Source organism: Pogona vitticeps, chromosome 5 (genome assembly GCF_051106095.1).
Source record: "Pogona vitticeps strain Pit_001003342236 chromosome 5, PviZW2.1, whole genome shotgun sequence".
NCBI classification, from domain to species: Eukaryota; Metazoa; Chordata; class Lepidosauria; order Squamata; family Agamidae; genus Pogona; species Pogona vitticeps.
In genome coordinates this window covers 187,029,729-187,042,500 of record NC_135787.1, presented here as the reverse complement: position 1 = coordinate 187,042,500, position 12,772 = coordinate 187,029,729, and the positions used below count along the sequence as shown (strand labels likewise).

At 41.0% G+C, this 12,772-nt stretch overlaps 1 protein-coding gene and 1 long non-coding RNA gene across 3 annotated transcripts in view; one reads left to right on the top strand and one right to left on the bottom strand.

Annotated features, from left to right (window-relative positions):
- The window catches only part of IRAG2 (inositol 1,4,5-triphosphate receptor associated 2), a 61,414-nt gene extending 52,291 nt beyond the window's left edge, over nt 1–9,123 (bottom strand). The window contains exons 1-8 of one of the 2 annotated variants that reach the window (XM_020801068.3): nt 9,030–9,123; nt 7,162–7,778; nt 5,733–5,843; nt 4,684–4,864; nt 4,375–4,421; nt 3,038–3,116; nt 2,737–2,895; nt 1,085–1,202 (exon numbers count right to left, since the gene is read on the bottom strand). In XM_020801068.3, coding sequence (XP_020656727.3) covers nt 1,085–1,202; nt 2,737–2,895; nt 3,038–3,116; nt 4,375–4,421; nt 4,684–4,864; nt 5,733–5,843; nt 7,162–7,762 — 1,296 coding nt within the window. In that variant the 5' untranslated portion in view covers nt 7,763–7,778; nt 9,030–9,123. The remainder of the gene's footprint in view (nt 1–1,084; nt 1,203–2,736; nt 2,896–3,037; nt 3,117–4,374; nt 4,422–4,683; nt 4,865–5,732; nt 5,844–7,161; nt 7,779–9,029) is intronic. The other variant, XM_020801067.3, reaches the window with a different exon arrangement.
- A 53-nt stretch (nt 9,124–9,176) lies between these two features.
- Nucleotides 9,177–12,505, top strand: LOC144583173 (uncharacterized). The gene is made up of 2 exons (XR_013536821.1): nt 9,177–9,596; nt 11,265–12,505. It is a non-coding gene; the product is annotated as an uncharacterized LOC144583173 (long non-coding RNA).
- The last annotated feature ends 267 nt before the right edge of the window (nt 12,506–12,772 follow it).

Genomic DNA, 12,772 nt, shown 5'->3' with positions numbered 1-12,772 from the left:
ACATGCACGAAAGAAGATCTATCAAATGGCCAAGAGAAGGCTATTGAAGTAGCCGCTTCTAGTCAGAAAGAGTCTAGTCCTCTTAACATTTTAATTTGTTTTAAATTGAACAGTAGTGCCTCGCTTGACGACATTAATTTGTTCCAGCGAAATCGCTGTAGAGCAAAAATGTTGTAAAGCGAAATAAAAAAGCCAATTGAAACACATTTAAAACCATTCAATGCGTTCCAATGGGCTGAATAACTCACTGTCCAGCGAAGATCCTCCATAGGGGCGGCCATTTTCGGTGCCTGTATAGCGAGGAATCCATAAAAAAAAACAAAGCGGGGAGCCATTTTGAGCAGCTGGTGGCCATTTTGAAAACCCAACGATCAGCTGTTTTGACCGTCGTAATGCGAAAAATCAGTTCCCGAAGCAGGGAACCAATCATCGCAAAGTGAAAAAAAAAACCATTAAAATATCGTTTTGCAATTGCAATTCGCAAAAACATCGTCGTGAAGCGGATTCGTCGTTATACGGGGTAATCATTAAGCGGGGCACGACTGTACATAGATTTCACATACATCCATACTTTTAAATTGTGCAACGCTCTGATACGAAGACAGAAAGAAAGAAAGAAAGAAAGAAAGAAAGAAAGAAAGAAAGAAAGAAAGAAAGAAAGAAAGAAAGAAAGAAAGAAAGAAAGAAAGAAAGAAAATGAAATGCTGGGTTCTTCTCCAAGAAATGACAGAACAGTATAGATCAGCTTAGCGCAATCATTTCCGTATCAGCCAGTGACTGGAGCATCTGGCTGCCAAGCCAGGGCTGAGAGTTTGATCCCCCACTGTGCCTCCATAGAGGAGGGCCAGCTGATCAGATATTTTGTCCTGCCATCTGGATGGCCTTGGGCAAGTTGCACATTCTCAGAGTGCCACCAGAAGGCGAGACTAGTAAAACACTCCTGAGTAATTTATACCTAACTCCCCCACTTGTTTTACATACTTCAAGAACAGCTACAGGGCAAACATTTTTATCTGCTCCATGCCTCTGGGTCGTAAAATAAACGGGCTCGTACAACAAACATCTATGTCTTCAATCCACCTACCAGCTGTTTATTCTGGGCTTCCACCTTTAGCCTTTGTTCTTCAGAAGTGTTGAGGCTGTTCTTTGCTTCTTCCAGCTCCTCTTTCAAAGTTTTCACTCGAGCCACAGACTGCTGGAAACTGAGAACAGCCGCAACCACCAAGACAGTTAGGAGCAAAAACAGTTCGGCTGTCATGCCTCAACTTGATCAAATAGCTTTTACACAGGTTTTCGCAGGGTTTCCATTTTCAGATTCTTGTAAATTACGACAAATGCCTTCAGCCTTTCTACTTAAATTTAACCAATCATGGCCACTGGTTAAACAGCAGTACTGGAGTCAAGACTCTGTTCACACCCTGAGTTGAATCCCAATGGATTCAGGTAGCTGGCTCAAGGTTGACTCAGCCTTCCATCCATCAGTCAACTGAGTAACCAGCTCACTGGGAGGACAGTGGGTGTAGCCTACCAACCACCCAGATAATGCTTTAAGCACTATGAGATGGTATATAAGCAGCACACATTGCTTTTTTAAATTTTTTTTCCACTTTGCTTTGCTTTGAATTGCAGCAACTGCTTCTAGGATCAATGTGAGATCTTTCCTTGTAACTACCTGCTATTTAGGGATGGCCATTGATAAAGCTGTGATGGGTGCTGGAAGAGAGAGCAATAAGCAATCTTCTATAGTGATGGAGAGCAACAGCAGGGCTATTATGCTGAAATTTAACACAATTCCCTGAGTCCAACGGTAGGGACCACACAGCCTTCCAGATTATCTCCTGCAAATTTCATCTGATTTAGTCAATGCAGTCAACGGTGAGGCATTCTGGAAGATGTTCCTCAGCTACAGCTATTAATGAGTTATGATGAGAGCTTGAAAACATTATTGATGGTGGTGTACAACTGTTTCTGGAGCTGAAAATTTATAAAGCAGGTTTTTTCCTTCACTAGCTCAAACTCTGATTTGCTATCTAGCTTAAGGGTTTGATTCTGTGTAGGCAAAGGTGGCATATAAATAGAATACAATCGTGCCCCACTTAACGATTGCCCCGCATTATGATGAACCCACTTTATGACGATGTTTTTGCGATCGCAATTGCGATCACAAAATGATGTTTTAAGTGGGGTTTTTTTGCTTTGCAAACATTGGTTCCCTGCTTTGGGAAACGATTCTTCGCATTACGACAATCAAAACAGCTGATCGTTGGGTTTTCAAAATGCTCATCGGGTGCTCAAAATCACTCCCTGCTGTGCTTAGGGATGGATTCCTCACTTTACAGGCAGCGAAAATGGCCAGCCCTATGGAGGATCTTCACTGGACGGTGAGTTTTTAGCCCATTGGAATGCATTAACCGGGTTTTAATGCGTTTCAATGGGTTTTTTATTTTCGCTTTACGACGTTTTCACTCTACTGCGATTTCGCTGGAATGAATTAATGTCGTTAAGCGAGGCACCACTGTAAATACATAAACATGGAGGCAAAGGTAATACTGTATATGGCAGAGATATAACATTGTCTGCTTGGACACATATGCAAATCTAATATTACAGCTTGAAACACTCCAATGAGCCCATTAAACCCACGTGGAATTAGAAATTAAGTGATTATAAAAGGGTGCCTAAATCAACTCCCGATCCAAACTGTGAAAGACTTAACTCAAATTCAAGGCCTTCCACCTTTTAATCTGATTGCGCAAGTCTCCGTTGTCTTCCGTGAGCCTGTTGTTGGTCTCCTCCATGACATCCAAAGCCAGCTTCAACTGGCTGTTCTCCTCCTGAAGCTTTTGGTTGTTGAACTGAAGGTCTGCTACGCAAGTGATCAAATCGGAGGCTTCCCTGGAGGCACAGAGAATGAATGTAAGACATAAATGAATGGCCATGTCGGCCTTCTTCATGTTTGGAAAGTGGAGAGAGTCAAAGAAAATTCTATTCACTTAATAGCAATTAAAAATACCAAAATATTCAAATATTGACTCACAGATCTCCTCTAGACACGTCTCCACCAAGTGCTTCCAGGCTTCCAAAAGTTACATTCATTCTCATAGGAGTCTTTTTAGCTGCAAAGGGAACGTCTACGTGACAAATCAAGTGAAAACTTCAGTCTCCCGGCACCATTGCTTCCCACCCAGTATCAGAGGCCTGACTTGGCTATTTCCTATTGTAAACCACCACAGGGAGTTACAACTGCATGAAGCACATTCTAGTGTCTTCCTAGTTATGTCGTCACATTGATGCAACTGATTCACACCACCTCTTCACAGTCTGAGCTCTCCACCCATCCTCTTAAGAATAATCTAAACTAATTGTAGAGGAACTAGTCAGCAAATTTATATTCCCATATCCTTTTTTGGTTCATAGACATGGTTCTGGATGCTAGACAATTAGGTAAAATGTGAACTACACAAATGTGAATTGGTTGTGGAAGACAATAAGGATCTGAAGGCTTCTAAAGAATGATAGAAACATACCATATTTTTCCGTGTATAAGATACCTCCGTGTATAAGACGCACCCACTTTTCTAATCCAAAATTAAGAAATCTAAGTGGGATTTAGCAAGTGCAGGGGGAAAGGGATCAAAGCACTGCAGGATCACTTTGCTCCCTGCTTTCCCCTCCACTTGTTTTTGTTCTCTCCGTGTATAAGATGACCTTCAATTTTAGTCTAAAAATTTTAGACAAAAGTATACAGTAGTCTTATACATGGAAAAATACGGTATACCTTAGACAAATGCTGAGCCATGCTGACACATGAAACTAACTTCACTAGTTAGAAAGTACATGGCTTATGTTCAAATGCACTTTCTTGTATTCCTTTCACCAAATTAAGCCTTCTTCATCCCTAACTGAAAATGGACTAAAAATTAAACCTAAGATCTTCTGCATGGAGAACTTTGTATTACTGTTGAGGTATGGACTCTATTTAAAACCTACCTAGAAACTGGACATGTTTCTTCTTTATTTTTGGATAACAACTCCTAGAATCTACTTGTGAACATTACTAGGGGATTCTAAGAGTTGTACTGCAAAGCAGGAGTAATATTTCCAATCTCTGGATACGCCTTGCAGGCAGAAGTCCTATTAAGCTGCCATTGACCAATCTTGTCTCAAATCTAAAAGTTCTCCAGGGTCCTGTAAGCTCCTTCTCAGATGTGCGATCTTTGATGTTCTTTAACTGAAAATACCAAGGAGTGAATCTGATGATTTTTACAAGTCAAGCAGGGGTGCAGTGCTTGAGATATGGGTCACATTTTGTGCCCTTCCTTGTCTACCCTTAATTAAACTGACTCTTCCATATGACAAAATTATATCTCCTACCGACTGGAGTGCCTTCTTTTGTCATCTCGGTGGCAGGGAAGTCATTCCTGGTTGAACAAGGCGGAGAAGAGATCAGATTTTAACATGCTCAGAAATTTACAGATTTTTAAAAAACAAAAAATCAGATTTCCCATTCAAAGTGGGACAAAACTGCATGCTAAAAAGGTGTAGAAAAATGAGCCAAGCTGCATACACAGGAAATTATTGACCCAAAGAAAATGACACATCTCCAGAAACAAAGGCAAGAAGCATGCTATACACCCTCATTATGTGTAGCACACTAAAAAGAAGATTTGCTCCATTAGCTACCAGTTTCTTCTGCAGTCCTCGATCCATTCTTTCATGATGGCATGGTAGGTTTCCAAATCCATGGATATGTCCCTTTGATCAGGATCAAGCATGTTGCATAGCTCCTCAAGGCCACTGTCTTCTGAACTCCGGCTTGTTGTATATCTCAGGAAGTCAACCAATTTAGAGACAGGCACTTTGCCTGAGGAAAACAATAGCAACTTACACAACTGCCAAAGCACGACATTTCAGAGTTATACGTTTTTATGAAGATACTTTTTTTTATGTTAACACACCTTGCCCTAGACCAGTGGCTCCCAATCTTGGATCCCCAGGCGTTCTTGGATTGCAGATCTCAGAAATCCTGGCCAGCACAGCTAGGGGTGAAAGCTTATGGGAGCTGCAATCTAAGAACATGTGGGGACTCATGGTTGGGAATCACTGGTCTACAGCACTCACATCCTGCTGGTGGGCTACCCATTTGCATCTGGTTGGCCACTGGACTGGACTTCAGTGGGACAACTTGCCAATGTAGGGATGTTTTCGACATGCCCTTAAAATAAAAACTGCGATAGCGCATTGAATGTCAGATGGAAGAGCTCTCAGTGACTAGAAATAAAAGATAAATTAAAGCCCAGGAAACTATTGTTTGGAGCTGAGTTCCACCTTGTTGCCCTGGAAACGGTTGAATCCAGGCTTCCCTCTGATCAGATGCATCCTCTGATGCAGCTCACAAACATGGTGGGAAGATATCCAAACTGATAGAAATAATACATCGTCCCACCAACTGACCTTCAGCCCTACCCACCAGCTTTAGACCTCTCTGCTTTTGCAATCTGGCTGCTGAGACTCTTCCCAAATGGGAATTCCGCTCCCAGCTGGAAAATGAGGACTTTTATCTGAGCTTGGAAATTTTACTCTGGACAAAGCCATTATGAAGTGTCTCTTGCAAACTCTGTTCTCCATCCTCGAGTCTATATAAAGGTCATGGATTTAATGACACGTAGCATTACTTTTCAAAGTTTCCAACAATTACAAAACAAAGGATTAAAAAACACACACATCTCTACCTCTTCTTTCTACATCACATGCAGAAAACATTGTTGTCAATAAATCTTCCTCGCAGATCAGGCTTACGTCAGAGTCTTCATCGTCTTTGATTTCTGTGGACCGTTTCCATCCTGCAGTAGGAAAGGACATTGGGAGGGGGATGGTTTTCCAGGTATAGTTAAAAGACTGGTAAGCAGGGAGATGATCGCAGGATACGGCCTTATTCAGGTTTGCACTATATCTCAGGATAGGTGGAGGATTCCAATTTCATTGGAGCTGTGAATCCTTTTTTGGGTTTTAGACTGAGCTTTGCGGCAGTTGGCTGTATAGCTCAGTGGTTTAGATATCTGGCTATAAAACCACAGGATGGGAGTTCGATTCCCCACTGTGCCTCCTGTAAGCAGAGCCAGCCTGTGTGACCTTGGGCAAGCTGCACAGTTCCAGGATGCCTTCAGAAGAAGGGACTGGTGAACTGCTTCTGAGTATTCTCTACCTGGAAAACCCTGAAAGGGGTCACCGTAACTCAAAATTGACTTGGCTGCACATGATGATGATGATTAATTCAGCAGTTTATCCAAGGTTCTGAATCTCAACTGCAAATAGGGTCAGCTCCTTAACGTTTGGACTAAAACCTTGAGCAAATTCACAGCTCCAGCAAAGCCAGAGTTATCCATTTGCTACTATTAGACATGAAAATCCAACTAGATTTGAATTTTTAAATTTAAAAGCCCAACAATATCCCATTTCAAGTTCAACGTTTAAGAGTTGTTTTAAAAACAATGGGAGTTTTATCAGAGCTTTGGATAGTAGCTGCCGAATCCCTCAGCCAGCATAGCTAGCAGCCAAAATGAGTGAAGGGTCCTACAATCTGTAACCCAAATCCTAGTCCTGAATATACTTGACAAAAGCAGGTATATAAGATGATAACCAATTATCAGTCCTATCCATTCTGAAGGAAATCAACCCTGAGTGCCCACTGGAAGGACAGATCCTGAAGCTGAGGCTCCAATACTTTGGCCATCTCATGAGAAGAGAAGACTCCCTGGAAAAGACCCTGATGTTGGGAAAATGTGAGGGCAAGAGGAGAAGGGGACGACTGAGGATGAGATGGTTGGACAGTGTCACCGAAGCGACCAACATGAATTTGACCGAACTCCAGGAGGCAGTGGAAAGCAGGAGGGCCTGCCATGCTCTGGTCCATGAGGTCACGAAGAGTCGGACATGACTAAACGACTAAACAACAACAATTTGTATTGTATTGCATTGCATTGCATTAATGAGTTGGTTCTGATTGCCAATGATACCTTTTAAAGGATTTAAAAAAGAAAATATGCACACACACAAAAAAGTCAACACAATAAGGAAATACAGTACATAGGCTGTATCTTGCCCAGCCTGTTATAAAGAAGCAGCCATTTTTTTTATAAAGTCATAATTTATTATCCTTACCCATGGAGAGTGTTTTGCTGGAAGACAATTGAGACTCAGCCTCAGCAGACTGTGTTTCCTGAGCAGACACATCCGGACTTGAGGTCAAATAGTTGCATTCCCGAGAAGGGACACTCTTCAGTTCTCTGTTAGAAGGGCCACACCGCGGAGCAGAAGCTGACCCCTCACGTTTGACGAGATAAGGGGAGGAACATCCCGTCTGGCTTGCCAGAAGCCACGATCGGGTGGCCTTTTCTTTATTTCTGCCACTCAAGAAACTCTCCGAGCGGATATCAGAGACACGTCGGTGAGCTGGCGTTGTCACGGGTGGGCATGGAGAGAAGATGCTGTCCTCCACAAAAGGGCTCAGCAAGCAGGTGCTGTTGCTTGGAGTACTTGTGTCTTCGCTTGTTTTCAACGTCCTTTTCTTTAAGATCTCCTCCAGATTTTTCTTCACGTTGCTCTGTGGGCTATCAAAGTTCTTGGACTGAAACTTCGGGATCTGCAAGGCAGGGTTGGAAGCCTGATCCATCATGTTGATAGCCTGGAGCTTCCGGCAAAGGCTGTCCACCGGGTGATGATGCCGTTTTCTAAGGTAGCTTTCAGAGGCCATCTTGCTCATTCTTTTTGGATATTATCTTTAAAAACAAAACAAAAAAAGTGGATTCCTGGACCATGGATTTCCCTTTCTATGTAGTTTACCTAGTCTGATATTGGGATTAAGCAGAAGTGACCTTTAAAGGATTAAAATTCCCAGAATCCCCCCCGGCCAGCACAGCCATGAGTCAGGATGGCATGGGAATATTGGGAGCGATAATTTATTTATTTAAAATATTTTTACCCTGCCTTTCTCCTTAAAAGATTCCAAAAACGTCATTTCTCCACCCTTTTGGGTCATAGATCCCCCATATGAGGATATATGAACGTAAGCCAATAAAAATGACCAAAAAGGGGTAATAATAAATCATTTACCATCAAGTCAATTCTGACTTACGGTGACCTGTTTCAGGGTTTCCCAGGCACAGAATACTCAGACGTGGTTTGCCATTATTTTCTTCTGGTGGTGCTCTGGGATTGTGCAACTCCCCCAAGGTTACACAGGCTGGTTCTTATTGCGGGAGGCACAGTCAGGGAATCGAACTCTCAACCATATCTAAACCAGTGAGCTATCCAGCCAGCGAACATAAAAAAAAAAAGTGATGCATCAACTTCATTTAGCTCAAAGCAAAATTCAACTGCCTGCTTTTTAAAAATGCAACATTGTATGTTATTCTACATACAAATCAAGGCCATACACAACAAAATTTATTAAAATCTTCCCTCAGACTGTAGAAAATACAATTCCCAATGGGACGTGCCCAGAGAGGATTATATATTTTATTCATTTCTTTTATATTCTGCCTTTCTCCTAATACAAGAATCCAGGTCGGTTAAAAACAAGTATAAGTAATTTAATGCAATTTAAAGCAACGGGAAAGCTCTCCACTGAAAGGTTAAAAAGTACAATTTTCTCTCCCTAGAAAAGACCCTGATGTTGGGAAAGTGTGAAGGCAAGAGGAGAAGGGGACGACAGAGGACGAGATGGTTGGACAGTGTCACCGAAGCGACCAACGTGAATTTGACTCAACTCCGGGAAGCAGTGGAAGACAAGAGGGCCTGGCGTGCTCTGGTCCATGGGGTCACGAAGAGTCGGACACAACTAGACGACTAAACAATAAACAATGTTCTCTATCCAAAGGCCCCACCTCAGCAACCAGTCTCCAAAACCTTTAGAACAGATGAAGGCCAGAAAAACAAAGAAAAATCATAACAATCCTCATTTACTCCAAGAAATGTGAGTAATAAGCATTTCAACAGCAATGAGCATTTCAAAACTCTTAGCATCTTACCCTGAATGACAGAACTCGGGAGCTCCTTGTCTAACTGTCTTCTGCTTCTTAAAACAAGCAAATTAAATTCACTTTTTTTTTAAAAAATGCTCTGTCACACCAAAGGATAGTAAATTCACATCTCTTTTCCTCAGCCTTGGGATCCTGAAGTAAATCCAGACCCAGCTGTGAGAGATCACCTGACCCCCTCAAGCACCTGCTATGCATTGAGTGGTCAATAACTCATTATTTCCTTTTTTTTTTTTACTAGCTTTCTTTTCTCTTACTCTTTCCACCAAGGGTTTCCTGGCATTGTTGAGCTTTTGCTTTCAAAACAACACAAAGATAGCCACTTCAGAATAAATCTCACTCCATCTTCTGAGAAAATTTAAGTCTTAGACCCAATATTCCTGAAAAGCTGGGGAAAGCCCACTTTTAGGTATCTACCATTGGATCAAGTCTATAGAAACTTGGTTATCTTTAGAATAATCTATCCTGTCTTTCTGATACTCTTCCCCATGTTGTTTACATCTGCAAGATGGGCTAAACTTCGACAAATGAAAGCTTATCCTGTTATTGGATATTCAGGCAAGTGAGAAAACTGCACCTATTGAATTTCTGTCTGCTACACAACTGTTGAAATAGGGGTGGGGTGGGTGGTGGATATTTAATTTCTCCTATTTAGTTTTCATTGTATAAACCCGTAAAAGTTTCTATGAAATGAAACTGATTATTCTTTAAGGGGCTATAAAACTCTGCTGCAGCACATTAAATACTACCTCTCTTTAAATTAATTAGAATATTAATTAAAATTTCCAGGGATCTCATAATAAAGCTAGCCCTTAAGAAGAACCTCAGAATACAAATACCTCTACAAAAAATCCAGTGGCTAGGGAATTAAATTATTGGCAGAATAATTGGTTTATTGAAAGGTTTATCAATCCATGAAATAGTAAAATAAATTAAAATTATTACCCTTTCTGTTTATTCAGTTTGATGTAGACAGAGGTATTGTTTTCTTTTAAAATATCTTTTTAAAATACCATACAAATACAGCTATTTATCTTTGTACTGTATATTTAGCATATAAACTTTTGAATTGTTTATTATTATTGAATTCGCTCAGGCTGTTTATGTGCGTAAATAACGATGTAACGTAACATCTTTGTTGCAGCTGTTACATTTTAGAATCTGGCATTCTTAATTACTTTTTTTTTTTGGCAATGGAGTGACTCAATTGAAAATATATAATTCAACTTTTTTTAAAAGGGGGGGGAAACACCAACAGTTTTTTTTTAGTTATTAAAAACTAAGCAAGGAGCAAATCAAAATGAAAATTTTCTTCCTAGAAACTTTTCCTAGAAAACAGAAGTCTCTCTCCTGTTTATTGCTTCTTGGTAGGTTGAAACTCAGTTCTAAGTTTTTATTAATATGGGGATAGTGTGGCCTTCACTGTTAACGTTTCTGCCCTAAACCAGACTTCTTAAAAGTCCAGGAGCCTTGCCAGAAATCTGAGGAGGAAACATTTATTTTTGTTGCAAGATGGTAAAATTAAGCCAATAGAACTTCTCTTGGGATACCATGATGATGGAATTATGATCGTGCAAATCTGGATTCCCTATTTGGAATGATAAGCTTTTCTGTGCCCGACAGTACACCCGCAGCAAAACTCCCATTTTGAGATATCAGGGCAGCTGTCCTATTTCCTCAGATCTTAAAAGCCACTTCATACTCAAAAATCAAATGTTCTCCTCTCCTAACAGCTTTCAGCCTGCAATTTTTCTCCCCATCTGAAGACTCAGAGAAGCATAGAAATCACCTCAATACCTCAGCCTGAGACCTGGCAAGGATATATCTGGATGGAGAGCCCTCGAGCCATGAGAATAAATCTTCAAGGCTTTCTAGGACGGGGTAGCACCTTATTCCCTCAGGTTTGGCTCAAAAGTCTCAGACATAGAGAATGGACCCAAAATTTGAGGCCTAGAGCCAAAACCTAGCAATCCCCCAATTAGCTACTCATTCTGGCTGGTTTGCTATCTTCTGTGCCAACAATGTAGATTTCCCCTTTCAATCTAGTTTCTTCTAGATGTGTTGGACTACAGTTTCTGTCAACCTCAGGATGGTTACGAGGGAGAAATGAGTTGAGAAGCAAATGTGTTTCTCGTTGGGCAGGTTGCTATCTCAGTGGCCTTTGGGTTCCTTCTGAACGTGGTTGACACATGTCCAAGTCTATATTTATTTTGTTTCGTTTGTTAGGTTTCTGTACTGCACCATCTATGGACAAGACATTAATCTGGGTGGTTTCCAGCTGTGAAAATGGACATCAAACAGATAACTATCCCTTACCGGATCCACAAAATATAATAATATACAAATATAAAAGGAGGGCAACACTCTGAAGAATCCAAGATGGAGGCAATGGATGGAATACAAACTGCAAAATATAATAACCACAAATAAGATGAAATCATAAAAGGAGGATATTCTGAAATGCCTTCCTGAAAACAAATGTTTTAATATGCTTTCTGAATATCAGGAGGGAAGGGGCCTGGCTCTACAGGTAGAGCGTTTCACATAGAGGTGGCCACCGTAGAGAAGACCTGGCTCCTAGTTATGGACTTGCAGCATCAAAGCCTGAGAGATGCAATTGGCACAGGTAGTTGATCTCGGGAGAGCTGCTTGGATGTTTGTTTGGTATTCAAATTTGGGGATTACATGGTAATCAAGACACATAGCCAAACTGGAGTGGGGTCCAGAAGGGGTGTCTTCTGCAAGAAGGAAAGGATGAAACTAGAATTGGCTGAGGAAACATGGAGGGGAGATATGAAAATCGCTTTCAAGAAAACAAAGAATATGAAGAGCTGATAGAAGATGGAGCAATCTTGTCCTGTGTTGCTCCAAAGGGCAAGACTAACAGTAGTGAGTGGAAATAGCAGATTTTGGTTATTCGTTGAGAACAATCTGTCTTACAGTTGAAGAGGTGACTCTTGAAATGGTGGTCACCCTTCACTGAAAGTATCTAAGCAAAGGATGGAGAGCTATCTGTTGAGAATACCACAGTGGCATCCTATATTGCAGATCCTGAATTTGTAGTCCAAAAAAAGTAACTTACCCTCACTCTGGTTTATCACCATCCAATGAAAAAGTTGCTGGCTTGATACCTACTATGATACATTTAGTAATCTTTATGATAGGGCAAGCTACGTCTACTGCATATATTGGGCTCTCATACATGGAGTTAGAGGAGAAAACTGCACGGAGAAAGTTGTGAAGCACTTTCTGACTTTGTTAGGTTTCTACTTTGCTTAGGTTGGCCATAGGATGAGCACCGTGGTTAAGGTTAGCGGAAGATTAAATATATACTTCTTGTATTTCTTTGTGAGAATGCCAGTACCCCCATCTTGAATAAGACCAGCTCTCACACCCAGAGTACATCGTTTTTGTCATCATGTTAGTACTTGTTGTTTTCTCAAATAAAAGTCTGCTTTTCAATGAAATCATTGCTGTTGGTGTGCCATCAAGTCACTTCAGATTTATGACAATTAGTGACCTCCCCCCAAAAAAAGTCCTGCCATCAACAACCCTGCTCAAGGGCTTGAGTATGTATTTTACACCTTGAAAACTCTCAAATGACATAAAGAAGTTGAGGGGATGGGTGATCTATATAGCCGCCTAGAGTGGTCACAATTGACTAGATAGGCGGGGTATAAATGGAATAAATAAATAAATAATAAATAAATCTATAAAGCCAGAACATGGAACTT